The sequence below is a fragment of the Psilocybe cubensis genome, chromosome 6 (assembly GCF_017499595.1).
Source record: "Psilocybe cubensis strain MGC-MH-2018 chromosome 6, whole genome shotgun sequence".
Lineage (NCBI taxonomy): Eukaryota > Fungi > Basidiomycota > Agaricomycetes > Agaricales > Agrocybaceae > Psilocybe > Psilocybe cubensis.
The window spans coordinates 1,669,854-1,696,720 of NC_063004.1; the positions used below are offsets into that span (position 1 = coordinate 1,669,854).

At 44.6% G+C, this 26,867-nt stretch overlaps 8 protein-coding genes and 2 non-coding genes across 10 annotated transcripts; 7 read left to right on the forward strand and 3 right to left on the reverse strand.

Annotated features, from left to right (window-relative positions):
• Positions 1-1,366: 1,366 nt before the first annotated feature.
• On the reverse strand, positions 1,367-2,210 carry JR316_0007023 (60S ribosomal protein L17-A; the record flags this gene model as incomplete). Its single annotated transcript, XM_047892768.1, has 6 exons — positions 1,367-1,561; positions 1,614-1,741; positions 1,795-1,923; positions 1,975-2,046; positions 2,106-2,147; positions 2,207-2,210. 6 exons carry the CDS (start codon positions 2,208-2,210, stop codon positions 1,367-1,369), a joined length of 570 nt encoding a protein of 189 aa, XP_047748050.1.
• An 887-nt stretch (positions 2,211-3,097) lies between these two features.
• JR316_0007024 lies at positions 3,098-3,186 on the forward strand. The gene has a single exon. It is a non-coding gene; the product is annotated as a tRNA-Pro (tRNA).
• A 93-nt stretch (positions 3,187-3,279) lies between these two features.
• JR316_0007025 lies at positions 3,280-3,364 on the forward strand. The gene has a single exon. It is a non-coding gene; the product is annotated as a tRNA-Pro (tRNA).
• A 333-nt stretch (positions 3,365-3,697) lies between these two features.
• Positions 3,698-8,995, reverse strand: JR316_0007026 (Target of rapamycin complex 2 subunit ste20; the record flags this gene model as incomplete). The annotated part of the gene is made up of 28 exons (XM_047892769.1): positions 3,698-4,094; positions 4,147-4,292; positions 4,345-4,489; positions 4,539-4,645; positions 4,692-4,872; positions 4,926-5,014; positions 5,070-5,148; positions 5,201-5,439; positions 5,489-5,540; positions 5,593-5,697; positions 5,746-5,861; positions 5,910-6,044; positions 6,095-6,274; positions 6,324-6,441; positions 6,492-6,640; positions 6,692-6,820; positions 6,867-6,994; positions 7,051-7,138; positions 7,191-7,273; positions 7,326-7,431; positions 7,482-7,648; positions 7,698-7,918; positions 7,964-8,095; positions 8,151-8,394; positions 8,450-8,527; positions 8,589-8,670; positions 8,721-8,801; positions 8,852-8,995. The coding sequence occupies 28 exons, from the start codon at positions 8,993-8,995 to the stop codon at positions 3,698-3,700; spliced, it is 3,921 nt and encodes a 1,306-aa protein (XP_047748051.1).
• Positions 8,996-9,146: 151 nt separating this feature from the next.
• JR316_0007027 (NADH-ubiquinone oxidoreductase 21 kDa subunit, mitochondrial) lies at positions 9,147-10,046 on the forward strand (the record flags this gene model as incomplete). The annotated part of the gene is made up of 5 exons (XM_047892770.1): positions 9,147-9,501; positions 9,552-9,702; positions 9,759-9,832; positions 9,884-9,899; positions 9,953-10,046. 5 exons carry the CDS (start codon positions 9,147-9,149, stop codon positions 10,044-10,046), a joined length of 690 nt encoding a protein of 229 aa, XP_047748052.1.
• Positions 10,047-11,387: 1,341 nt separating this feature from the next.
• Positions 11,388-15,647, forward strand: JR316_0007028 (CSC1-like protein; the record flags this gene model as incomplete). The annotated part of the gene is made up of 9 exons (XM_047892771.1): positions 11,388-12,716; positions 12,776-12,898; positions 12,949-13,279; positions 13,334-13,378; positions 13,693-13,715; positions 13,929-14,007; positions 14,063-14,079; positions 14,132-14,226; positions 14,285-15,647. The coding sequence occupies 9 exons, from the start codon at positions 11,388-11,390 to the stop codon at positions 15,645-15,647; spliced, it is 3,405 nt and encodes a 1,134-aa protein (XP_047748053.1).
• Positions 15,648-16,426: 779 nt separating this feature from the next.
• On the forward strand, positions 16,427-18,551 carry JR316_0007029 (Glucan endo-1,3-alpha-glucosidase agn1; the record flags this gene model as incomplete). Its single annotated transcript, XM_047892772.1, has 7 exons — positions 16,427-16,878; positions 16,942-17,001; positions 17,071-17,350; positions 17,402-17,773; positions 17,828-18,011; positions 18,063-18,214; positions 18,279-18,551. 7 exons carry the CDS (start codon positions 16,427-16,429, stop codon positions 18,549-18,551), a joined length of 1,773 nt encoding a protein of 590 aa, XP_047748054.1.
• A 1,604-nt stretch (positions 18,552-20,155) lies between these two features.
• JR316_0007030 (Glucan endo-1,3-alpha-glucosidase agn1) lies at positions 20,156-22,277 on the forward strand (the record flags this gene model as incomplete). Its single annotated transcript, XM_047892773.1, has 8 exons — positions 20,156-20,199; positions 20,415-20,630; positions 20,697-20,756; positions 20,814-21,093; positions 21,152-21,499; positions 21,559-21,745; positions 21,800-21,951; positions 22,011-22,277. 8 exons carry the CDS (start codon positions 20,156-20,158, stop codon positions 22,275-22,277), a joined length of 1,554 nt encoding a protein of 517 aa, XP_047748055.1.
• Positions 22,278-22,459: 182 nt separating this feature from the next.
• On the reverse strand, positions 22,460-23,772 carry JR316_0007031 (V-type proton ATPase subunit d; the record flags this gene model as incomplete). Its single annotated transcript, XM_047892774.1, has 5 exons — positions 22,460-23,070; positions 23,123-23,301; positions 23,360-23,531; positions 23,587-23,686; positions 23,752-23,772. 5 exons carry the CDS (start codon positions 23,770-23,772, stop codon positions 22,460-22,462), a joined length of 1,083 nt encoding a protein of 360 aa, XP_047748056.1.
• A 712-nt stretch (positions 23,773-24,484) lies between these two features.
• Positions 24,485-26,417, forward strand: JR316_0007032 (putative transporter; the record flags this gene model as incomplete). The annotated part of the gene is made up of 14 exons (XM_047892775.1): positions 24,485-24,582; positions 24,638-24,685; positions 24,742-24,762; positions 24,822-24,840; positions 24,893-24,976; positions 25,081-25,196; positions 25,322-25,386; positions 25,438-25,498; positions 25,555-25,642; positions 25,705-25,884; positions 25,938-25,984; positions 26,040-26,158; positions 26,218-26,247; positions 26,305-26,417. 14 exons carry the CDS (start codon positions 24,485-24,487, stop codon positions 26,415-26,417), a joined length of 1,089 nt encoding a protein of 362 aa, XP_047748057.1.
• Positions 26,418-26,867: the final 450 nt, after the last annotated feature.

The following is a 26,867-nucleotide window of genomic DNA, read 5'->3' on the forward strand; positions in this document are numbered from 1 at the left end:
ACTCTAGTCAATCGCGAATGCGTGCTTTTAATGTCCGTCTAGTTCGGCGGCAACTATCTTGTCCTTGTGAACAACGCACCCATTAAATTGCAGTCAATTCAGACGACCCTAGCGACACCTTTCCATGCTTATATCACGTCTGGCCTCTTTCTTGCATCGTACTTTAGTACTCAAGTGTCTGGCCAACTCTTCTGAACCGTCCGTCATCCCAGGCTAACCTGATTTAACGGCCAGCAGACGGATACTCTGCTTTCTGCAATGATCTTCTGTTCATTAGCAAGATAAGCGCTCGTTCCATGACTGGGGAGCTGTTAACGGGAAAAACGGCTGCGTTGCTGAAGGCTCTTTCTATCCAGATTGTGAAAACATGTCACACTGTCGCTTGTCCGCCAAAAAGAGTTACTGTGCACCAAGACCAAGTGTATTAGTCTGTCATCTCACACAATCTCTCCTGATGCCAACTACTGCCCGTTATACTCGTCTCTCTGGACCACTTATAAAGAACGAAACGCTAGGGGCTTCCCAGATCCACTGTGATTGAGCTAATCGATACAAAGGTCGTGCTGATACCAATGGATTTTGGATACATGCCTCCATGAGCAGCTTTCCCCTTTTCATCAATTGACCGTTGATGTGTTTATTTACACTATTTACATTATCTACTTACTTGCTCTTTAGAACAATTAACATTTAGAACACAAATGTTAATTTGTCATCGGTCACTGCCTTAGGTCATTCACGGACTCACTTAGGTCTACTTAAGTAGGTAAAGTTTAATACTCATTTTGCCCCTGAATAGTGTGTGTGATATGTGTCTCAAAAGCTACACGAATGTGTACTGATCAACTATCTTTCCAACTTTTGGGTTGGCATCTAAATTCAACAATACAATATTTGTCACATTCTAACAAGGGACAGAAGACCAACTCCACGACGAATGTACATCGGCGATAGTTTTACTGACACTTAATTTCGGTTTAAGAGAGTTCATGGTTGAAATATACTTTTCATGCAACAATCATTTCAAACGTTGGGTTAATGAATCAATGAGCGATACAAATTGCACATGAATCTGTTTCGTCAAGAAACATACGGACATTGAATTGATTTTCTTTTTTTCCGCAATTTTTAATTTTTCAACAATCTTGTACTTCACGAATGATCTCAGAGAGCCAATGATGACCACTCCAAGTTCCATAGCTCTATTCGGTGCCATTCAACTTCAATGTCACATCTGTTGCAACGTTCCAAGTCGACAGCCTTGAGTGATTCTCATAGATAGCATATTCATCATAGTCGTGTGCAACAAAAAGGAGAATTCGATATGTGATGGTGAATGAACACTCCTAAAACCTATGTGAGATGATTAAGCGCGAGCCGCCTCAATCCGTCTCCTGGCAACCTGTCGTCTGTTGAGTCCGGCAAGGGTGACAGAGGCAGGGACATCGGTGGCCTTCTCAACTTCGGTTTCGCTGGCGCTGAGGATGATCTCGACGTGGCAAGGGTGGCCCTGATAAGGGTTAATACGACCGTGGGCGCGGTATGTGCGGCGGCGGGTTTTCTTGGGGGAGTTTAGGCTGCAAGAAGATTGATAAAATAATAAATGGACGTACGGGAGCCTGTTCCACAACAATGTTTTTGATGGTGAGATCCTCAACATCGATGTTCTTAGCATCGGCATTTGACTCGGCGTTCTTCAACAGACGAGTGATGAATTTAACAGACTTCTCGGGCCAGCGACCTGAATCGAAGGGTTTAAGAGTAAGTCATTACGGAAGAATTATCATGACGCACCTTGGGTGGCCTTGAACTCCTTGGCCTGGCTCGCCCGTCCAACACCACCAGAGAACCTGCGGAAAGGGATGACTCGCTTGTGGTCCTTGACGTCCGAAAGGTAGGCGTAAGCCTTGGTCAACTTAAGACCTGCAGATATTTCAATCAACCACGTTCAACCGTACATCAACTCCTTCATACCAGAAAGGGCAGCAGCAACTTCGCGCATGTTCTTGAAGTGCGTGCGGAGGTACTCGCCACGGGCACGGGCGGCTAAGAATCATCGTCGTCAATATGAGCTTTCTTCATCGTTTCTGCGAGCATGATCTCACTTTTTTCGGGGTTGGTGGCAAGCGCGGCGGCGGCGTAACGAACTACATGGAAAGACCTATGGTTATTATTGATTCTTCAGCGGAGGGGCAGCAATACTCACCCATCTTGAAGTCTTGAAGTTATCGAGCCCAATTTCCAGAGCCACTATACGTTGGACGGCCATTCCGCGGTGGCTTGAACCTTAATTGTACAGCAGCTGTCGGAGTTTGAACACTAATTTCTCAAAACGTCTTACGTAATCAAGTCCAACCTAATCTTCCGACCATGTTGTGGACACCGTATCTGTTGCTTATGAACATTTTTATTCTCAATTAATCCCAAAATACACCTCTCCGGTTGGAATCATTCCTATTTGTGATCTTCTCTATGATAATACCTGATATCAGCCGGAAGAGTTGAAGCCAAAGAATTTTGTAGTTATTTGACGTGACTGTCTATCAAGCACTACATTACGATGATCATCAATATTATATATCCAATTAGAGTTTGCTGGCTTTTGACAGTATGCGGCCAACAGCTCGTAACAATGTTTTAGATCGTTTGGGTAAGTAACACTGTTATTTGGTTAATAAAATGTAGATTTCAAACTCTAGGTTGTATGACGGATGTCGTTTTAAGACGTTGACGACTGAATACATTTGTTATTCTTCCTGTCCCATGGCGCAAACATGGTTTCAACACACTGCGTCTGTGCGCTTTGCTTCATCAGTGGCACACTGCCTATTTTGGTAAATGTGTATGTGCTTACCATATTTGGACTTGTCAAGATAGCCAGATATCCTGGGACCTGAACTTTCATAAATTCATGTTGTTCATATTCAAAAATAGTTCACCAATGCTTGAATCCATCCGCATCGAAAAAGCCTATAAAGTTGCTAGTAACACTGTTTCACATGCCACCGGAATGTTTTTACTCTACATCGACATTTTCACCGTATCTGTAGTTGTGGGTGCCCCGGCACGTGTCGGCATAGGCGCCCATGGGGATATCGGCCTGATGGTCTAGTAGTATGATTCCTTGTTAGGGCGCGTAAACGCATCGTATCGAGGAGGTCCCGGGTTCAATTCCCGGTTAGGCCCTGAGCGCATATTTTTGGTTCAGTAAGTTGCATCGGGCTTGTTAGAAATCGGAACTCGGAAGAATGTAAAGACACAAGCGCTTAGCCATTTAATGGCCTGATGGTCTAGTAGTATGATTCCTTGTTAGGGCTCCAACCCATAATCGAGGAGGTCCCGGGTTCAATTCCCGGTCAGGCCCACAGTATTCTTTCCTTGTTGAAAGGAGAAGCCTTATTAAAGGCATTTTTTAACTGTTGAAAAAGCGTATAGTTGAAACTTGGAAGTTTTATGACCCTTGGGACTGGTGTTGAAAAGCGGATGGCTGAAGGCCTTATTTTAACAGTGAGATTTCGAAAACAAGCGTATAGTTGACAGTTGGGAAGTTGTATCACGCTTGGAACTCATGTGTCATTCAAATTATTATTGTACATTATCCTACGCTAGTCCTACAACATCCAAGAATATATGAAAAGATAAATAACCGAATCTCCAAGTACATTTGCCACACAACATGCACCAAACAAAAGAGTTCTTAGAGCTCTACATCAAATCCGACAATTTTTTGCAAAGGCTCAAGTGTGATCATTGGTTGCTCCACCGCCGGCTTAGTTTGGGCTGGGAGGGCGTCTATATCGTCATCTTCGTCCGATTCGTCGCTCTCTGATTGTCCACGAGATTTACCAGCTCGTCCGAATACACTCATGCGAATCGTGTCAGTCCGCGGCGGTTTATAGGACGGAGAAGGTTTTAGTCTCTTCGCGGCGTCAGAGAGTGCAGCCACTAGATCTTCATTTAGTTCTTGATTAAAAAGCTCCACAATGTAGCGGCGGACAGGAAGGCGATAACGCTGCGTCGACATTATATGCAAAGCTCTGTAGAACATCTCTGGTGAAGAAAATATGGCGCGGGTTTCAGGGCGAGACTTTATTCTACTCGGTCTGACGTTAACATTGATATGTGTAACGGTAAGATTGAACTTACCTGGCTAATGACCGTGATGCTGCATTGGCGATTACAGTGTTAGCCAGATTCTGGATAGCGGTAATCGTTTCAATCTCTGGTTCAGATATTGGGAGTAGAAGCCGATTATCGGGTTTACTGGGTGTCGTGGCCTTCCATGGGGGTAACTGCAGACCCTTTCATCAACGAAGTCACAAAGCAAGCGATTAAATTACTTACAAAGATAAATCTGTCAATGTCGGCTGGAATACAGAGTCCTGTAGGCATCCCAAGAGGAGACAAAGTTGCTTCCCAATTATAATCATCAAGGATTTCAGCACCTTGAGATGTAGATGAAATAAGGCCCAGGATGAAGAAACACGTTCTAGTGGCTGCGTTAGCAACAGTTAGATATTTCATGGGATCGAACACACCCTCTGACCGAAGGAATGGGAGAATTTTCTGCAATTTCTAGAATGGCTGGTATGATTTCTTCTTCTTCGCAGAAGTGCAGACCTCCTTCGGTTGCACCCACATTGCCCTGCATTACGTGAGCATCAATGTGATTAGGAAACATGTATACATACTACTGCCCACAAGATACTCTTCAGCTTGAGAATAAGGTCTACATCTTCGTTTTCGTGACTGTGATGCTTGATAAATTGTGCAAATTCCGAAAAGTGGCCCTTCTCTTGGAGAACCTGGCACCCGAGTTCGGTCTTGGCCATTTCTCCGTAGAAATGAGCGGGAACTGTTCCATCAAACTCACTGGGGTATTCTAAGTATTTGTGTTTCAAACCTAATAACAACGGTCGACTCACAGAAGATCATCGGCGTCGTCAGAGTTTGAAAGATTGAACACCTTTGAAAGAAAGACCTCCACTTCTACAACGTAATCAATGTTGCGTTCCTAATTCAAAATGTAAATTATTAGTCGTTAAAGAGTACCTTCAACGTCCGCTTACGTTGAACCAAGATTCCATTTCCCGGTCAATATATCCTGCGTCATATAAGTAACGGAAGCCCATAGGTGTAGACATAAATCTGAAGTCGTTATAATGAGCAATTTGATGAAATGGTCAAGGGAAACACACACTTCAGCAATAGTCGATGGCCAATGTCGCCTAAATGGTCCATCGTAGGCTGCATCTCAACCACTAATTGCAGAATTTCTTTCGAGTCACAAGCTTCTTCCAGATACTCTACTGCGAGTTCGCAGACTTCAGGGGCAGGGTCGTACAGTTGAGTCAGGAGAAGGCGCAATGTCCAAGCGTTTGCATTTGGAGATGATCTGATTAAGGAACCTAGATGCTTCGTCGCATACAATCTGATATGCTGTGCAAAGATTACAGACTGGCTTTCAGGCGCGAATAAGTGCAAGTACCTTGTAGCTTGAAGTAAGGGCTTTGGATAACACTATCCGAGGATGTCCATCACTGAAGAAGAGATATGAAGAAGGGACGCTGAACAAGTCCAAGGTTTACGCACATGCTATAATCCAGGTTCTCGATAATGCCTTTAATCAAGTCTTCCCTACTTCTAAGTTCGCTCAGATGGTAAAATGCGGTAAACACTTTGAATTTCTCCAAAAGCCTTGAAAACAATTCAAACACGGAGCATTTGGGAAACAGGTAGACGTACTCAATGCCATCTTTAAATTTGCTCAAAGTGCCGAGCATTTCCAGGTAACCATAGGTAAGTGTCTCAGCCACGCGCTTTTTGGAGAAGATTGGATCAGAGTCTGGTACTCCATTAAACTAATGAATGTGTCAGACAACTTGCCATCTGCAAAGTCAGTGACTTACAGGATCTAGCTGAGCGAAACTCTTGACTATCTGAGTCAAGAACTGATCTTCTGTTGAAAGATATCTGACACCATCAGGGCTTGCCATTAGAGTTGTTAGCAGGGAGCACCCTAGGCGCACCCAGCGTGTGCTTGCCTTACATCATCTTTCAGAATCAAACACAAGTTAGATTTACACAAGCTTACCCGCGTCCTTTTTATGTCGGAGAACCTGTGACTGAAAGGGTGGAAAAAGGACATCAGCCGTCGAACGAATCTTGACACTTTGATGGCCTCTTCCATCCGCTTGGGATTCAGCAAAGGACCTTCGATGAGTTCTTGCAAGGTATCAAAATTCCATTTCAAATGATCTTTTGTGGTCATGACCTATAGAAATGAGGCATGATTATGTCAGGAACTAGATTTCGAAACATACCAGAGTTTCCAACAGTGAAGCTTGGAAGGTTTTATCATCCATTTGCATGCTCATTTTAAGTTTGACTTGCTCTACTTGTCTTTGACCGCGGCGAACGGCATCTTCAACCGAGTTGGCTCTGTAAAGAATTAACAGATTGCAATGCAACAGTATGCGGTCAATTCTTGCCTTTGTCGAGATCCCTTAACAGGTGGATTAGGTTCCAATCGCGTTCTGTTGCGGTTAAAGCTATCAATTGCCGACAATGCTGTCGTGCCTACTATCCGGTTCTCTCCTTGTTTGTAGTCTGTTGCCATTAAAAAAACATCCGGCATAGCCTGAAAAGATGAGAATCACGATAATATATGCATATGTATAAGCCAACATACTTGAATTTTAGCTGCCAGTGACAGTGGAAGAACACGGTTTGCCATTGCTAAAACTTCTGCCATTAATAATGTCGCCTTTCGAGTTAAATTGGTGCCTGTCGTTGACTCTTCCAGCATCGCCGTAAGAGCCTATTTGCTTCAGTTTAAAGAATATATTCGCCAACAAGGAGCTCACTTGAAGCAATCCAGCTTTTGTTAGTATGGCGACAAGCAGTGCAAGATATTGATCCGTTAGTTTCAGGGTTTGAGTGTTTCTTTCGATATCGGGTTGGTAGTCAGCAGCATCCCTTGACTTTCTGTACACTGGATGTCGAAACGATTATTAGGCGCTCATGACAAACCAAAAGGAAAATTTCTACTGGTTAAACGTCTTCCGTCAATAAAAGTTTGGTACCAAGCCGGTGTCTTGATATTCAGAAGATCAAAAAACATGTCCAGAATGATTTCCTGAAGAAAACTAGATGAATGCCCAAAGTATGATTTCAATGACATCACTTACACGAGTCTCAAGAGAGGGTATCTGAAGGGTATTGATAAGAGAACGTATAGCCCGCATATCATCCGCACAGTAAAACATTAGTCCTTAAAGAAAACCAGTGAATTATGACGAAATCGGAAAGTAAAAGAGCCGTACCGCTCCATGTCCGCAGCATTAGCTGCACAACCTTAGCACAACTTCTCATACGATCAGCATGATCTGGACCCTTTCCATACGCGTCTGTTATCGCAGTCAATGCGAGCTGGAGGGTGTTACGGAGGGGATTTTACGTTAAGTACAAATGAGACATACCTCCAAGTCACTTCCAACTTGAAGATAAGCACGAGTCCTTGGAGAATCCACCAGGTGTAAAAACACGGAAGCCAAGATTGGAGTTATTTCGACAGGACCCTCTCCAAGGACGTGGAGCAAGAATCGTATTACGTCCGTCCTTGCAGCAAGGTCGATATCAATGATCACTGAAGACAGTTTTAATGATTACATGAAGTAACAAGAAGGATAACGTACAAATTTCGGCGAGTGTCTGAATACAGATAAGGCGGAAAGGATCTTCTGGATGTTCTGCAACAGCGACAACAGAGCGTACAACGGTTTCGGATAGTGGCACGATTCCTGGCCCACTTTTGGTTTCTGAATCGCGTCGCGTTGTGCCGACCTCAACAATAGCGCGAATCAGTTTAAGTGCCTGTTCCTTTTCTACTGCATGTTTATTATCACGGAGAAGTGTCCTAAGTAACATCAGAAACAGTTAAGGTAGCAATAGGATGACGTACTTTAGAAAATACCAGTCCAACGATACACCTAAGCGCGTTACAGTTTCTTCGTCGACGAGAGAGTAGCGAACGACTCTATACGCTGCAGCACGACACTGCTTGGAGCATTTGTCTGCAAAACAAGGCAGGATGCTGTTCGCTGTTAGAAACTTCACGAATTACAAAGACGGATATGTAGTAAACATACGCGTGGAGAACTTCCCCGAAGTCTAGTTCGTACCGTACGCGCATATTTCGCCGAAGAATATCAATAAGTTTCCCCATGATTTCAATTCTTTGGTGGCTTAAATCATTGGGAGCTGACTGATTGGATTTAGACGAGGAGGAAGATGGCAACGGTGAGGACTGTGATGACTCTGAACGGGTAAGAGATTCTAGATCCCTTATGTGATTTGTCGCATTCTGGAGTGCAGTCCTAAAATCTTCGCCGCCTAGTGAAGTATATAATAAGGTGGTGGTTCATTAAGATTGTCCCGATTGACAAACCTTTATCGTCGAGTTTGACACCTGTAGCGGAACCATTTGGCGTTCTACCTTTCCGTTTTGCCCGTAGCCGGGAGGTCTCTTGTATGAAGTTTATGAATTTTAGCAATTAGTAGTTTGTTTCTGCGGCACAATGACTCACGTATCTCAATTCTCTTCGTTATCGCACTTATTTTACTCTTCGCCGTTTCCAATTCAGATTCCACTTGAAACCGCGGAGTATCCTACATATATTGTCATAAGATATACGACAGAAGAATACAGTTTGACTGACAGGAAGGCCCATGTTTAACAAATTCTCAGCTCCCTCTTTTATTCGATTCTCCAACACCAACTGTCTGTTCAGGAGGTCTAGCTACTGTCGTATAAGTAGTCTGCACTGAATCGAATGTAGGTAATGCTTACCTGCTCCGCTGGTGGCTTTCCTTCCAGTTGAGCAAATGAGAACACAGGTTCTCCACCGGGAGAATTTACCAAGGTCGATGTTATTGAGGTAGAAAGCACATTAGACGAGGTATGAGACGGTATGGCCAGATGAGTGACGGGCATCGTGAAATGTGAATGATGGATAGAGCCCCGAAGTATGAGTGTTTTGTTTAGATTTTTGTTTGTTGAACTACGCTTCAAGAATATTGGACCCTATAAATTGTGGCAAAAGTCCGGTGTGTTAGCTGAGTGAGCAGAGTGCTAACGAACATCGATGATGTGCGCCGAGCGTCCTGTGCCTCCCCCCGGAATGGCAATTCCTCTCAAGCCGCTGCTCGGCCCGAGCAATGACTCTCTAAAGCAAATAAAGACAAATCATAACCCGCGTTCTAACCGTTGGCCAAGGAAGAGGCTACCATCTATTGCTATCATTATGTCTCTGCTGCGGGTTGGTACTTCCGTGGCTTCAGTATCACGAAGAATTGTGGGGAAAGCTCCTCCACGGATCTCGCGAGGCGTCGCGACAGAAGCGCCCACCGTTGTAAGGAAGGAAGAGGAGAAGTCGGGAGACATCGCTGTTCAACCTACTCGGGATGTCCTGGTTGCGGATGTCATCAGCGGGGCTCCAAGTGCTTTTTTTCTGCAATGTTCTCTCTGCGTCACTGATGTAAATATATAGATGAGCTGCGCCACCGCTCTGTGCGCATATACCAACCCACTCGCAACACCATGCAGTCCGGCTCAGGAAAGTCGGAACGGTGGCGCATTGACTTCGATACTTTAGCAGGTGCTGGACGCTGGGAGAATCCTCTCATGGGCTGGGCTAGCTCGTCAGTTCATTAGGATAGTATGCGACAGATCCATGAACTAACCATTGACAATACAGAGGAGATTATATGCAGGGCACCCGTTTGTCTTTCCGAAGCAAAGAGGATGCCATGCATTTTGCTGAGAAACAAGGTATTTTCTTTATTTGCTATTCTGAAATACTGTTTGCTCACTTTGTTTTAGGTTGGGACTACTATGTGTATGTATAAATTACCCCACATATAGTGTTCTTTGACTGATATATGCATACAGGCAACAAGAAACCGTCAAGCGCATTCCTCCCAAGAACTACGCAGAGAACTACGTCTACAAACCACACACTCTCAGAATAATGAGAACTAAATAGACCTTACTTTACCTATTCGAACAACGTGAAACCTTTACATTGCTTGTGCAGACGAGTGTTTCAGATGCAGCTTTTCGTAACCGCTGACAGACAGCTGCTGTAGCGGCGTAGCCAACTCGTTCGCCAGAGTTTTTGCGCCACTGGGGTTTAGTGCTGGACCTATAATTTATTTCATAATCTGGGTCCAGAATGTCTGAGAGTGTAGCAAAGGGGTTTACGTTGGACTTCAAGCTTCAAGGGTTATCAGGTCTGTTATCCAACATGAAGCTATTCCATGCAATTGGAATTCCTCTTGGAGAGCGACTGTGATTTTGAATAGATACTCAATATACATTATATGGTAGTTTCTGTCAACCCTTTTAATGAAATGACGGAAAATCCTACAACATTAACAGGAGTCAACACGTGACAAAGGCACTATGTTAGCCGATCCATTCTTGGTCTAGGAGAAGTACACTGTGCACAAGGCCTGGCTGGTGTCATCTCGCTTCTTTTTCCCGACACTCTTGATGCCACCTCTTGTCTGACTCTTTAACATCCAACTATCTTCCTGAAACGAATGGGTGATATTCAGACGCGGCCGTTTTCCAAGAATTACAGGTTTGATTTGTGGTATTTGAAAGAATACGGGCAGTGGAGCAACTAACTATCTCCTATGTAGTGGTCTAGTGAACCAGTCTGTCATTGCTATTGGCATAACTGTGCTATGTGTTACCGGCCATGAACTCATGAAGCGACGTCGGAGAGGAAAGGCTCTTGTTGACCCACCTCGAGGCTTGGGAAGTAGAGAATCATGGGAGTTTGGCTAGTGCGTAAATCCCCCGATTTATGGGCATACTTTCATATCACTCATACTTTCCAATAGCCTCTATCAAGGTCGATCATGGGCAAGGTCAGCCTCTCCAGCATCTCCATCATAATGCTAGACGTAAGATCGATATCTAATTATGGCCCACTCCAGGTTACCTTCCCCTCCAACGCCTGCTGGTTGGCCGCTTTCCTGGGTGAAGCAAGTGATTTATTTTCCGGAGGAAAAGCTCAGGGAGCTACGCGGCCTTGACGCCACCATATACATACGCTTCCTTCGTGGATGTTGTAAGTAGTTGTTAGAACGCATATGGAGCCAGAAGTTCTAATTTTGGGTTGGCAGTCTGGTTCTCCCTGGCACATACCCTGACCACTTTCCCAATTCTATTCCCCATTCACGTCGAGTTCTCCGATGATTCTATTTCTCCGAAGTCCATGACCCGGGCATCAATATCATCCCTAGTTGGTACGACCAAGGGATTGTCGTTGCTGTGGATCCATATATGTTTGTTGTTTTGGGTCACCCTTTCATGGATGGGGACATTGTTCTGGATTTGTAATGGGGCATTTAGACTTCGGGCATCTCAGCTTCGAGCTGCCGCCCAACGTGCAGAGGAAGTTGCAGCAAATACTAGTGTCGAAGTGGATATGACAAACTATGAACATCCACACCCTCAGTACCCATTCAAAGCCACCCCTTCATCTCTGAAAAACGAATCAAACAAGGGACTTCGCCTTCGAACAATAATGGTGTCCAATCTTCCTAGCTCTCTCAGAAACGAAAAAGACCTTCAAGAATACTTTGAATATTACATGTCGCGCAAGGTCGAAAAGCCATCCATGGGTCTGACATCATCTACACAACCAGGGTTTCTCAACAAGTCGTTTGCCTTCTTGTTCAATCGGGCCAAGCGACTTCCCGCACATATCCCGAATCCCTTGGCTGGTCGACAGGAACACAGTTCTGAGGATAGCAAAGAGGAGAGGAGAAAATCCAAGGGCAATCAAGACTTCCCGATTATCGAACGAGTGGTCGTCGCGCGAAAGATGACTGAACTTGCGTCATTGCTAGCTCGTAGAGAAGAGATACTTGTACTCCTTGAAACTGCTCACATCAAGTTGGCCAACAAGGCTTTGTTGGCGGTGAAAGCGGCTATGGAACGTAAACAGGCACACAAGCCAATGCCTCAAATTACATCTAGAGCTACAGAAATAGCCAGACAACGTAGGTCGATGGGCGTTGACGCTGAACGAGGTGTTCCTCAAGAAGATGGTGCCTTGGACGAAGAAGAGAGAATGGAACAACTCATTGAAGTCCTGGGGCCCTTCGTTGAGCAATTTGACACACAGCGCCCACTTTCCACCCGATCAAAGAAAGCGGTATCGAGAGCTTCGCGACAAGCTTTTAGGAAACTTCGGGCTCACCCATCCGAAGATTCGGACAATTCTGATTCACCGGTCAACAATTATACCTTTGCTTCCTCTAGGAACGTCCCTGACAATGGAGAGAAGACCATCTGGGATGCATTGTTATCCTTGCCACGGACTAGCCTCGACGCCTATCAACCTCTCGTCAATCTTAGCCATCTATTCAGAGGGAAGATCGTCCCGTCGATTGACTATTACACCGCAAAGCTCAACCTTTTAACTTCACTAATAACTGAAAATCGCGCAAAAGCTGTCACAGATTACGACCCTGTATCAACAGCGTTCGTTACTTTTGCAGACCCTGCAGATGCAAGAAGAGCATGCAAATATCTTGCAGTGCACCCCAATAATCCACTTGCATGCTTGGTGACTATGGCGCCTGCTTATCATGATATTGACTGGACTAGGGTCATGAAGTCAACTTACAGAGGAGAGGTGGGAGTTTTTTTGATCTTGTGTACCAATACATCTCAATTCTTATTTTTTTAATTCAGTTCGTGAAGGATTGGGTTGTCAATATCGGTGTTTGGGGATTTACTTTGTTCTGGATCTTCCCAGTATCACTCCTTGTCGGTTTGGTGTCGATTCAGAACATCAGTTTGTTTTGGCCTAGTTTGGTAAACACTCTCAATATCGTTTTACCGTCAATCGCTTACAATCTATTTAGAAATCGTACCTTGACCGACACGCATGGGAAAGTGAAGTTATCCAGTCCTTCATACCCACAATTCTCGTGGCACTGCTGGCCCTTCTTATTCCTCTCATCCTCCTTCTAATCGCAAAGAAGGCTCACACGATAACGACCCTTTCTGCTCTTCACGACCTCATCATGACAAGATACTACAAATTCTTGATAGTCAATGTCCTTGTTTTCTTTTGTGTGGGTACTGCAGCCCTGAACTCTTTCCTGAACGTTTTTCGATCTACCGAACGTCCTAATATCATTAATACGGTTGCCTCGAGTTTTCCTACTGCGGGCCCCTTTTATGTTGGATGGCGTGAGTATTCTTAATATGCCTAAGCGATATTCGAAAACACTTAATATTTTGAAGTTATTTTCACGACTGCTATGCATGGAGGGTTCGAATTGGCTCTATGTAAGTGGACTTTTGATACATATTTTGGCAGCTGAACAATCTGACCTTCCACATGCAGTCGGGGTATGTACTATGCAAAAATATCACCCGGTCAACAACCTTACGCTCGTTTATAGCTACCTTTGATTCTGTACCCCTCCACATCACGACAGGTCACACCGTATGTCTTTTATTGGAGATATCGATTTATACAAACCATTGAAATACCTTAGGCGCAAGCGAGCTGTTGGCACACGACCACGCACATTCAATTTTTATTGTACGACCTTCTGTTTTCTGTATTGCTCAATATCTTATTCTTATTCTCTTTTCAGATTGGTTACCCAATCATACACTAGTCATTCATGTTCTGCTTCTATTTTCAGTTCTGAATCCATTTGTACTACCATTTGGCGCATTATATTTCTTTATTCAATCTGGTCCGTCTCTACAACTTGTGATTACGTGTCTTTAACTCACCGTCATTGTTCTTCCCCTCATAGGAGTTGTAAAAAATCAAGTTAGAATGTCATTATCTTGTCATATCACGATACTAAACAATCATTTTTAGCTTATCCATGTATACGCGAAGAACTATGAAGGGGAAGGCCGTGTACTTATCATCCGAATCATTCGGTACACGCTCGATGGTATGTCTACCTCTAGCAAATATCTGGCAAAACTATCTTAACAATCACAAATTAGGTCTGATATTGTCCCAAGTATGTTGTGGAATCGTGTTGCTGAGGCTCGGTTAATTGATTCTCGACGTAGGCTGTATTTCTTGCATACATGGTCGTCCTCAAAAAAAGTGTGAATGTCGGACTGGCGGGATTTTTAATTGTGTTTACGGTCTTCGTGAAGCTAATGTGAGTTTGACTATATAGCTTAAACTCCTCCTCACCTAGTAAATCATAACCTACACAGAATGACTCGGATGTGCCGTGCCCAGTTCGAGCACGATGACGTTATTGAGGCCGACATTATTTGCCATGGTCATCGAGTGGAACCAACGAACACAGAAGATCCTGGATCACTTGAACTCATCAGCAATCCTCACCAACCATTGACTTCGGATGTAATTGACTTTGGTCGCCCTCAATTATCCGCTCTTACTTGGAAACTGCCTGCCTGGGTGAATTTCTCGTACAAAACAATGAATCGGAGAGGACCTCGAGTGCAGCGGAGAGGAGAAAATCCTTTTAGGCTCCCTCAGGACAAGGAAGACTCAGAACAACCACCATCCACTGCCGTGACGACCCCCACTGTAAGACTCATAAGTGCCCCATCTACCGTGCATACGTCTAAAGAAGAAGGGACATCGAGCGCTGTCAACACTAGACCTGATGGTTATCCGTGGGACACTCAACGACATCATCGCTCCGACAGCATACCATCGCCCGGACCTGTTGTTAAATGCCCACCCCCCATACCATGGGATGATCAAGATCCTATGGATTTACCATATGATAATCCATATTATACCAAGTCCATTGAAAATGTATTATGGCTGCCTAGGAACCCCATGGGAATTCTCGACTTGGATGATACCGTTTACCTCAAGTGCTCAATACCCGTAGAAGTCTCCGCAGGACGCCTCGGCACTTGGCTCGGGCTGGGGGAGACAGCTTCGCCAGATGAACTCTCACAAATCTCTCAGCAACCCTCACCGCCTGAAAACGGACCACGCTCTCCTAGTATACTGCATACCGCACTACCAACATTACCGGATGTCGACGGTACTGAGGATATCGACTTACCCTTTGGCATTGCCAAACGCGTCAAAGCCAAGGAAACTGATATAGAAAACACTCTCCGTCCGAGAAAATCATCTATGTTCCTTCGCAAAGCCAGTGGCGACAAAGCCAGCATCGCCAGTGCATCGATTCGCCAGCGACGTCCCTCCATTCTTGATCGCACTCCTAATCTATCTCCCTATCAAGCCCAACCAGGCCGAGCTCGATCTGCCTCCGTCCTCTCGGCGTTCCCTCTTCCGTCGTCTTCTGCAGTGGAGCGGGCCCACACTCAAGATGAAGTGGGCGTCCGCCCAGACGCACATGCACAGGCAGATTTTATTGCGGCTAACAATTCCTCGTCTCATGTTTCTCTACCATTACCCAAAATATCTCGAAGCCAGAATGTTTCTGCTGCCCAAGCCATCTACCACGAGGTCTTGGAAGAAGAGCGACAAGCACTGCATGAACGCATAGAAGAGGAAACGCTTGAAGCAACGCAAATGCAAACTTCAAAATCTTGGCTTACTTCATGGGCATTCAAGAAAACGGAATGAAAAGCAATGTACTGATATGCAATCTTGTTTATATATTTAAGGTTGTTGCGGATTTGATACCCTCAGAAACTTATAGACTATTTACATAATGTACACTGTATCATAATTGATTTTACAATACACCCTTGGACTCAGGATCGGAGTGTTCGAAATACCTTGGAAATAATACCATACCTAACGTGCGGAAGGAACTGCACACAAAATTATTTTCCCTTACCAACGAATGGAAAAGCCTTGTCAGCCGCACCGATGTGTATGGGTCAAAATGATACCGCGAAGGACCGCAAATTCACGTTGTCGGAACTGGAGCAGAGCTACGCCAAGATCATAGTCTGAATTCAAAGTAAATCAACGCTATGGTATGGCAGAGCATCATAGAACAAGCTTTCTAAAAACCATTACTCTTGTCAATAATTTAGGAATCTGAGTTGAATCTGAGCAAAACCTGAGTTGCTGAGTGAGTGGTGGCAGTGCTATGTTTAGCCTCCATTTGGGCGTCCAAACACAGGCTTAGTCAGCAAGCGTCTATTGTATTCTGGCGACCCGACATCCGCTAACAATGTGAACCCGCCATTGTATTGTCTATGCGTTTACCTCTTTTCCCTTGACAACCTATATATGCGCGGCAGGGTTGTGGTCTATATAATCCTGTATGTCTTCTTTTCTATATCTTTTTTTACCCCACCCGCTAGCCCCGTTATCATCTCTTTTCTCTTCTTTTACTAGATCGGCTGTGCCGTTCAGCTTTTCTTCTTTTTAAATCCTTTTCTGCGTTCAAAATGTACATTCGCTCATTTTTGTTACTTTTCATCACTGTCTGTTATACCGTTAAAGCATCTACCATCCCGATACGAAGAATCAGATTGCCTCCGAATATCGAACGATCATCGAGCGAGAACTACGAGCTCAAACGACGACATGCCAGGGCTTTCGCAAAGAGACAAGATGCCATTAACCTTTTTCCAACTCCTACTTCATCGATAGTGTCCTCTGAGACCCCACAACCTTCTGAAAGTTCGACCGTTGATCCAACCGCCCAAGCTTCTCAACTGCCTACAGACGCAAACAGTCCCAGGAAATATGTTGTGGCTCATCACATGGTCGGAAACACATTTCCGTATACTGTCCAGGACTGGGCGGACGATATAGCTCTTGCACATGCCTCGGGCATAGATGGCTTTGCGTTGAACATGGGAATAGACGACTGGCAGCCGGATCGAGTTTCCGACGCGTACGTCTATTCTTGTTAATTCTTATTAATTACAAAGTATTCTGAATGTTGAATTTCGTGTAGTTATACAGCAGCGCACCAGTCAAACCTCGACTTCAAATTATTCCTTTCCCTTGACATGTCGTAAGCTTTCAACCTTGTAATGTTAAATATGTCGACAGAACATTCATACAACGCGTTTTTTTTATCTAGGTCGTTCCCTTGTGCATCTCCCAATGATGCTCAGGCTTTGCGCGATCTTGTCAACGCCCACGCCTCTCATCCGAACCAACTGCAAATAGATTCCAAAGCTTTCGTTTCCACTTTTGCTGGAGAGGCATGCAATTTTGGGCAGGGCAGCACCGCAAATGGATGGAAAACCCAATTTACTCAGCATCCAGATTTACAAGGGAAAATCCACTTTGTTCCTTCCTTTTTCATCGACCCCGCTACCTTCAAAGACTTCGCGGATGTCATGGATGGCGATTTCAACGTACGTTGACTTTTAAACTCCAAACAGGATGAAACGCTTACTTTGTCGCAGTGGAATTCAGGATGGCCGATTCAGGTTACCACTTCTTTTGCCCAGAGTGCTGAGGCCTCCCATTCTGCAAGTGAAAGCGCGTCTGGATCTTCTGGTCTTTTGGGCATCGTGACAGGTGCACCTATCAGTGCCCTCACCAGCTCCCTAGAAAGTAAATTGGAAACTGCTGTCGCCTCTGTTCTAAGCAAGCTTCAATTGGCGTTAACAAAGTTTATTGGTGCCACTGAAACCGATGATCAGCACCTGGCTGGTCTTGCCGCCCTTTCTGGTGCACTCCAGGCGCGAGATGGGTCATCATCAAAGAAAACTTATATGGCTGCTGTCTCTCCTTGGTTCTTCACGCATTATGGCCCAGATTCCTTCAACAAGAATGTGTGTTCGAATTTGCGCGTATCTGCTTTCCCTATTAACGTTAATTGTTTCTAGTTTGTTTTCTTGTCCGACCAACACCTTTATTCTAAGCGATGGGATTCACTTATTAGTCAACGTGATCAGTTCGATGTTGTGCAGGTCATCACATGGAACGATTACGGAGAGTCGCATTATATCGGACCCATCAAAGGTGACCAGCCTAACAGCCAGGCGTGGACTAATGGCATGAACCATACAGGTAGGTAATACAACTATTCTGCAGATCTCACCAAACTGAACATATGCATAGCTTGGCTTGATCTAACCCAGTACTATGCCACTGCATTCAAGACTGGCCAATATCCCACCATCGAGAAGGACAAAATTGTGATGTGGTCTCGGCCTCACTCTACCAACGCGCAAAGTTCGGATCCTGTCCCTCAACCAACCAACTTCGAGATCGTGAGTCTGTCCACTGGTTGCGTCGTTTTCTTAATTATCTTAATATGCATTTTCTTTCTTTAAGTTTGAAGATATTGTTTGGGCTGTTGTTATGACAACTGCGCCATCCAACGTCATCCTCTCCACATCCCCTACCAACTCTATGACCTTTGAGGTCCCAGCTGGCGTTTCCAAACTCGCGATTCCTATTACACCAGGTGGAACGATGAAGGGTGTTATCCAGCGCGACGGACAGACTGTCGTTGAGCTAGCGCCAACTGCTGATGAATTTACGTTCCAGGGGAGCCCACAGACATATAATTTCAATGCATTCGTGGCTAGCGCCACTGCAGACTGATTGGATTGTCTGGCTTTCGTGCTGGATTACTTTTTTATGTGTTGCCATGACTTGACGTGATGATTTTCCTCGATACTTATAGAGTACTTCTAAAATCCATTGTAGCCTGTAGAAACACTCTGGAGGTGTTTGTTCATGTATTTACCAATTTTCATGTAGTTATAAACTCTGATGTGTGTATTATGTATCATTTGTATTTTTAGCCATTACTTGCTTGTCGGAGCTGCTACGCCATCGTTCAGTCTGCATTTGCACTTGTCAAGATGGTTAATGTCTTCACTAGCGTATGTTGCTAGGAGTCTGAGGGTCAAAGCTTTATGTTACAGCCTAAGTAAAAGGGATCATTGAGTATCTTGGGCGGTTATATCCTTCAGTTTAATCTCCAAGGACGATAGTAACATTTGACTGGCTTTCAAGTTTACACAAAAACTGGCCAGGCCCGAGTAAAAGTCATTTTAGGCTATCTTGCTGTCGATGACATGGATGCCTATAGACGAGATGTACCGCTAGCTGTGAAATTGTCCATGCTTTTGAGTTCCTATCACACCGGATCATCTTACTATTACTACGAGTACTGACGTAGCCTGGCAGAACATACATTGAGCCGGACATGATATCACTCAGTATCTCAACCCTTGCGATGCTCGGAACAAACTGTGGGCAGAAATGGTTGGATAAGGCAAGTAATTGCCGCAGGCACATGTACTGTTCAGTTTCATGTCGAGCTTTGATCATATCTGTAGACAAATGTCAGATAATATCAAAAATGAGATGACGTGTAGTGGTTTGGATACTTGGATCAAAGTCAAGTTATCTTTAGGAGCACACTAATACACGGTTGTGCCGGCTCTGATGTTTTGATTTGTCGATAGCAACAGGTTGAAGGTTAGGCCTTGTGTTACAAAGTGTAAGACTAGCTGGAGTCCATACCTTTGAGTTAACCTCCTCTCAAATACGGAGTCTAATGCTGCATATCCGATATCGAGTTGTTTCTTTACGAAAATTGCCAAGCCTGGTCCGCTACTATAACAGGTATGTTATCTTCCATATTTGATCCGCTGGAGATAGTTATAAATAGAATATCTTGGCGAGCAACAAATATAGAACACTGTGGGGTAACTAATGTTTGTCTGTTAGTTGTCCCTTGAATCAACTGTGATCATGTTCTTGATTGCGTTGAGAGATACTAAAAATGCATGTTAAGTACGAATCACTGCAGACAGTTACCGCCATCTTTGATAACGCAAAGGTTCATTGATTGCTCTAAGTTCTGACACTACAACAGTACTTACCACAACAGAATAGCCGCTGGTCAATAAAGTCCACAAGAGTGTATTGAATCTAGTGACCACCCGACTTGTTTGTGCTTTGAAGGCCCCAAGTAATGTCAAACATCTACTCGAGGTAAATCCCCTTTATGGGCATCTGTAAGCCATATTTGTCCTAATCTTTTCATAGCCGCCGTGTATCGATAGCCGCCTCGGGTTGTGGGGGCAGGAACGTTGCTTACTAATCCCTTTTCTGGCACTTCGGAGTCCGGACCCCTGCCTGTGCTCAACTCCCAGCATCATTGCACTTGGTTTCTGTTTCTCCTCATTTTATCCATGAAGCCTGTTCTTCAGGATATCTATCTGGAGATCTTGGGTGAGTCTGTTTTGTATAAAACGCTTGTACTTTCAATCGTAGTCTTCGCACCTTGACTTCGTTTTCCTTAATTTGCCTTCGTTTTTAATCTTCTTTTCCTTAATTGCTTCGGCTGTGCCGCACCCCTTTCTTTTCTTCTATTATTTTTTTTAATTCAAAGATGCAGCTTCGCACAAAATTTCTCTCTTTGCTTACATCCCTTTCCTTCGGTATTAGTAGCTTTGCTGTCCCTGTGCAGCGAACCCAGGCTCTTCAGGGGAGACAAGATGCCTCGACAACAAAGTTTGTTGTCGCCCACCATATTGTGGGAAACACCTTCCCATACACCATACAGGATTGGGCGGACGACATCACCCTTGCCCACGCCTCGGGAATCGATGGCTTCGCCTTGAACTTGGGACCTGATGATTTCCAGAAAGCTCGTATTGCAGATGCGTACGTGAATCCGATTTGAAATCGTCCGAACTTGATCGAAGGATTAACTCGTTATTGTATCCTTAGGTATCAAGCTGCACAAAATTCTGGTCTTGGTTTCAAAATGTTCCTATCTTTGGATATGTCGTATGTTCAATTTCTTTGGTCGCATAGAATGGTAATGGTAAAGTGATAATCAATCAGAGTTTTCCCTTGTGCCACGCCCGATGATGCCCAAGCTTTGCGAACACTGGTTAATACCTATGTGTCCCATCCAAACCAGCTGCAATTTAATTCAAAAGCATTCGTTTCTACCTTCGCCGGAGAATCTTGTACTTTCGGCCAGGACAGCGTCCCAGATGGCTGGAGGTCACAGTTCACCCAGAACCCAGATCTTCAAGGCAAAATCTTCTTTGCGCCTTCCTTCTTCATCGATCCTGCAACCTTTGTCGACTTTACGGGTGTCATGGATGGCGATTTTAACGTAGGCGATCTTTCCTCAAGCCGTCATTTCAATGCTTGAATTAATAATATCCTATCAGTTCAACTCAGGATGGCCTATACAGGTTACTACCGCTTTTGCTCAAAACGCAGAGGCTACAGCAACGCCTGCAGACAAAGACCCCAGCAACCTTGGAATTGTAACTGACAGTCCAGCAGATGCCGTACCAGATCCTACCATCTCCACCTTGGAGAATGCTGTCGCTGCAGTCATCGGCGACCAACATCTGGCCCTATCCAAGTTTATCGGTTCGACCGACACGGACAATCAGCATCTGTCAGGCCTTGCAGCTCTGTCCGCAGCGGATGGCGGAGTGAAAAAAGGATATATGGCCGCTGTTGCCCCTTGGTTCTTCACACATTTCGGTGCTGATTCTTTCAATAAAAATGTAAGAGTCAAACCAGCATTGATATATGCACCCGATACTCACTCTACAACTTGGTTTAGTTCATTTTCCTAGATGACCAGCATCTCTACGCGAAAAGATGGGATTCTTTGATTGCTCAACGTGACCTCTTTGACATTGTCGAGATCGTTACTTGGAACGATTATGGAGAATCTCACTATGTTGGACCTATCAAAGGCGACCAGCCCCCTCAGAGCAGAGTTTGGACAGATGGATTCGATCATACTGGTCAGTGCCATCTCTGTTTTTCGACCTGACAATATATGTTTAAAAGTCTCATAGCCTGGCTCGAACTTACTCAATATTATGCAACTGCATACAAAACTGGCTCCTTCCCAGAGGTCCCCAAGGACAAAATTGTCATGTGGTCCCGCCCTCATTCGACAACCGCGCAGGCCCCTGACCCAGTCCCACAACCTACTAACTTCGAAATTGTGAGTACTCCTATGTGTATACGGGAATAGATGTTCAACGTCAATTCTGCGATGCTTAGCTTCAAGATGCTGTCTGGGCAATCGTCATGACCACAGCACCTGCTTCCGTCGTCCTCTCCACCTCCGCCACCAACTCCTTGACCTTCCAAGTCCCAGCCGGCGTCTCCAAACTCGCCATCCCAATTGCACCAGGAGACACAATGAGCGGTGAAATTCAACGCGACGGGCAGACTGTCGTCAGTCTCAACCCCTCCGGCTTTTCGTTCAACCCCAACCCGCAAACTTTCAACTTCAACGCGTTTGTTGCTAGTGCCACTGCGCCTTGAATATCATAATGATTTATTACCTTATTTATTTTGTTGCGGCTGTCACATGCATGTATAAAACCACATTACCACATTTTGTTTGACTCCAATGCTTCAAAGTTCGAACAGAGCGCCAGGAAAAGAGGGACAGCGACAATTAAAAGCTGAATATACCGAAGGAGGCAAAGTTACAACGAAAAGCATCAGAAAATGGGTATATAGTCCTGTATCCTGTCCTTCGCATCTTGAGCGATACATTCCGCGATCCAGGTCAAGTTGCGGATCTCCTGCTCCTTCAGTTTCATATAACCATAGAAAATGCCGTATTGGAACTGTTGCAAGAAAGCTTGTTTGTTCAGGTGCACCTCAGTACGGAAAAATCGATCTTCGAGGTAGGATGCGGCGGCATGTTCGTCATATCCGTTCCCGGTTCCATTGCCTTGCGATGAGCCCGCCTCAGAGAAAAAGGACCTGTACTCGGAGACACTTTCGCATGCAATACGAACTTGATCCATCTCGTCTGCCCTTGCGAGTTGGTTGTTGCCTTCGGGCCAGAGACGTCCAATGGAGGGGAATAGCTTGGCGCGCTGCTCCTTTGAAAGCTCGGTGTTGAAGGAATTAATGGTGATGTTCACAGTACGCCGGTCAGCTTCAAATTCCAAAATTTTGTGCATTACATCTGAAGTTGGTGATCCAAGTGTGGTGCAGAAGTTGTAGAAGTCTTCAAGGTAGGCCTTGTAAACAGTGTTACGAATAATCTCAATGTTGAGGTCATCAAGATCAGCAGCAGAAAGGCAATCCCGGAAATACGGAGCTAAATAAGAAGGTAAGAAGGACGGGGGAAGTACAACGGTATTACTGCGCACCAAGGGGGGTTTCTACCAAGACACTTTGGTACAATTCCTCGACATTTGTAGCCACGCATAGAGCTGCCATAGTGTCAAACTCTCCCAGAGGATGGCAGCGTTCAAGCAGCTCGTGGGTGTCGCGTTCATGCAGCGTTCCAGTAATTAGCAAAACGACATTGTCGATCATGTAGGCATATCTGTTCGAAAACCATTCATTTCAGCCACTGTACAACGCCTAAGACAGTTAAAGCGCACGTAATATATTCCAAAAACTTGGACAATGGTTGTACTGCATTGTTCCTCAAATAATTGAACTGGTCAACCAAGATTTGTGTCGCCTTATCCGCGATGGTTGAAGTCGAGATTGGTGAAGGCTCGTTGGCGAGGAAGTTACCGTAGTCTGTTGCAGACAACTGTGTTCGAAAATCTTTCATATTGTTCAACACCTCGTTGTAAGATGCTAATGAAATGTAGTGACGTACCTTCCAGTGTTTCGCACTGTGTCAAGTTATTATATTGGTTTTGAGTGAGGATACCTGCCTTGTAACCCCTTACAATTCCCTCGAGAAAGCCATTATCGACCTGGAAATCAACTTTAGTGTAAGTTTAGCTTATTGAGCGATACACAAGTAAGGGAGACGTGTTACATTGAAGAAAAGTGCTTCCATTACTGTCGAAGTTGTTGAGAGGTTGCTGGTCAATTCAATGACGCCGGGACGCAGCCAGCATATTCTCACGGTCCCATGCCATTCCGCCAAGGTTTGGACCTGCCTCTGTCTGCGCAAAACCACAATCTTCCTTCCACAGTCCTTGCAGTTGAAAGATTTCCAATAACAGAATGCACAATAAAACTGATGCACCTCCATTAGCACCTTCCTCGTAGTTTGGCGACTTGCCTTCAGACTTGACATCAAGATCGTCAATTGACAAACAACTTTGCCCACACAAAACAGATAATCTAAAAATATGGGCCATCAACCGGCAAATACACTCACAGCCGCACAGTAAGTCTGTGAAAGTCGCAAATACTAACATGTCAACGCAAAATTTTGAGATAGCGCTCGGAGAATCGGTCCTTGCTCACTCAAGTTGGCAATCTATTGGATCAGTCTGTTCACCTGACGGCAGATCTGCGGGGGTATTATCACGCTTATTTTTTGCCAGATATACTTAAGAGAAAAATACCTGCTTCGTATTCCTCGATCCACAAGACTGACGTCTTAATTCCGTTCATGGCGCAATTTCAGGAACGTTTTGCGACACTCTGAGTTCTCAAAATGAACCTTTTCTATCCACGTTCACATCGACAGAAAACGTTTATAATGCGTCTACTGGAACTTTGGCCTGATAGTTGCTTTACCTCCCTTTCGCCGCCTTACGATGGCAACTAAAGCTGCGTCTGAGAAAGGCTCCGACACGACCATTAATGACTTCGACACACCTGAAGATAGAGCTCTCGTCAGAAAGATCGACCTTCGGTGAGTGTTCACACAGTCGTTCATACATTGGCCTAATGTTAATCTTTATCTCTAGACTCCTTCCAATCTTGACGTTGCTCTATCTCTTGAGCTTCTTGGACAGGTTCGTGTAATGGTTGAAATCAACGGGACGTTAAATTTACTTTCTTTCTTGTAAAGGACAAATATAGGAAATGCCAAGTTCGTCTATAATATAACTTGGCTAGTAATGTGCTCGTACTGATCGATTGTTTATTCAGGATCGTGGGTCTCACAACGGTTAGAGATTAATTGTTATTCGATTGGCGTTCGTTGCTTATCCAATTTTCAGGATCTTCACGTCTCGCCACCCGAATATAATACTGCTCTGGCCCTTTATTTTGTGGCCTATGTTATATTCGAAGTTCCTGCCAATGTGAGTTCAATTGAAAATCTTTTTCTCGCATAAATTAAAGTGTCTTTCAGATCATGTAAATCTCTTCATGATCTTTTCATTCATAAATTTTAACTTTGATGCAGTCTGAAGCGCTTCAACCCACAAATCTGGCTGCCTACGCTTACGTTGTTTTGGGGAATCGTGAGCATATGTCAGGGCCTGGTCGTGAACAAGGCTGGGTTGTTTGGGATACGGTTCCGTTAGTACATTACCTATTTCTCTTCCCATCATTTTACTAAACACCTATCACTGCGCAGTCCTTGGAGTAGCAGAAGCTGGTTTATTCCCCGGCGTGATATATGTGTTTTCGGTTTATTATCGAAGACATGAGCGGAGTTGGAGAGTTGCCATTTTCTTTGGAGGCGCTGCTCTTGCTGGAGCTTTCGGTGGTAAGATCAAAATATTTGTGCCAAATTTCGTGTCGTCTAAATTTCCAATAGGTATCCTTGCCTATGCCATTGGAAAAATGGACGGTGTTGGTGGCCGCAAGGGTTGGGAATGGTGAGTGACTCCCCAAGATCTACATATACAGCTCAATTGACCATACTATCGAATAGGATTTTCATTCTGGAAGGAATATTGACTGTCGCGATTGCTCTTGTAGCTTACTTTATTGTACCAACTTGGTCCCACAAAGCAAAATTCGTGAGCTTCTCTGATTTTTTTTGTGAAGAATCAGGAACCTGATCGCGGCCACACTTGAATAGCTAACTGAATCCGAAAAAGCGAGGTTGTTTCAACGCCTCAATGCGGACTCTGATGCTGCACTCATCGAGAAATTTGAATGGGTCTACGTTAAGCAAGCATTGACCGACCACCTCGTATGGGGATACGCTATGCTGTTCCATGGCTTCGCGTTCGTGCTTTACTCACTGAGCTTGTTCTTGGTAAGGCCCTTCCAGATCAGGTGGACTTCCATTACTTATACATTTCATTTCAGCCCACAATCATTGCTGGACTTGGTTTTGAAAGCTGGCAAGCACAACTGTTCGTTAACTACTTAATTCTGATAAACAATGCTCACGTCATGTTTCCTCAATAGAATGACTGTGCCTCCAAACAGTCTTGCCGCAATTTCCATCTGGGTAACAGTATGGTTTTCATCAAAATACAACGCACGAGCACCCTTCATTCTTGGAGCTGCGGTCGTTGCAATCATTGGTGAGAATACATTTCCACTCGCACCCTGAAATTACTCATCAAATGGGATTTGTATAAAGGATACATCATCTTGCTGACAACCAAGACAGGTAAGAGCCAATTAGTACGCATTATTATTTTATCTTAATCTTGTTTTCTTTCTATAGCTGGTGCCCAATACGTTGGGGTACTCTTTGCCGCCGCTGGAGTTTACACTGGGAATGCTCTTCTTTTGAGGCAAGTCAATCCATCATATTCATTTCTTTCCATTCTGTGCTAACACGTCGTAAAATTCAGTTGGCCTGGAGAGAACGTTTCTGCACAGACCAAGCGAGCCATTGCAGTGGCAATGCAAATCACAATTGGAGATATCGGAGCCATTGCTGGGTACGATATCTTAGTTGCAAATAATTCTTGCATCCAGAAATGATTTACTTCTCATCCTTCATCCAGTGTGTTGATTTACAGGCCAAACTTCTCAGCCCATCGCTTCCGCAAGCCCCACATCATAGCAATTGGCTATCTCTTATTTTCTGCCCTGGTCACCGTGTATCTGTACACATGGATGACCAGAGAAAACAAAAAGCGCGATGCAGCGGCGGTGGAAGGAAAAGAAGACGAAACCACAGTCGAAGAGAGACAGCGGCTGGGAGACAGACATCCTACTTACCGTTATGTCACATAATAGCAGCATGCACATATACTATAGCATATATAGAACCAACGATCT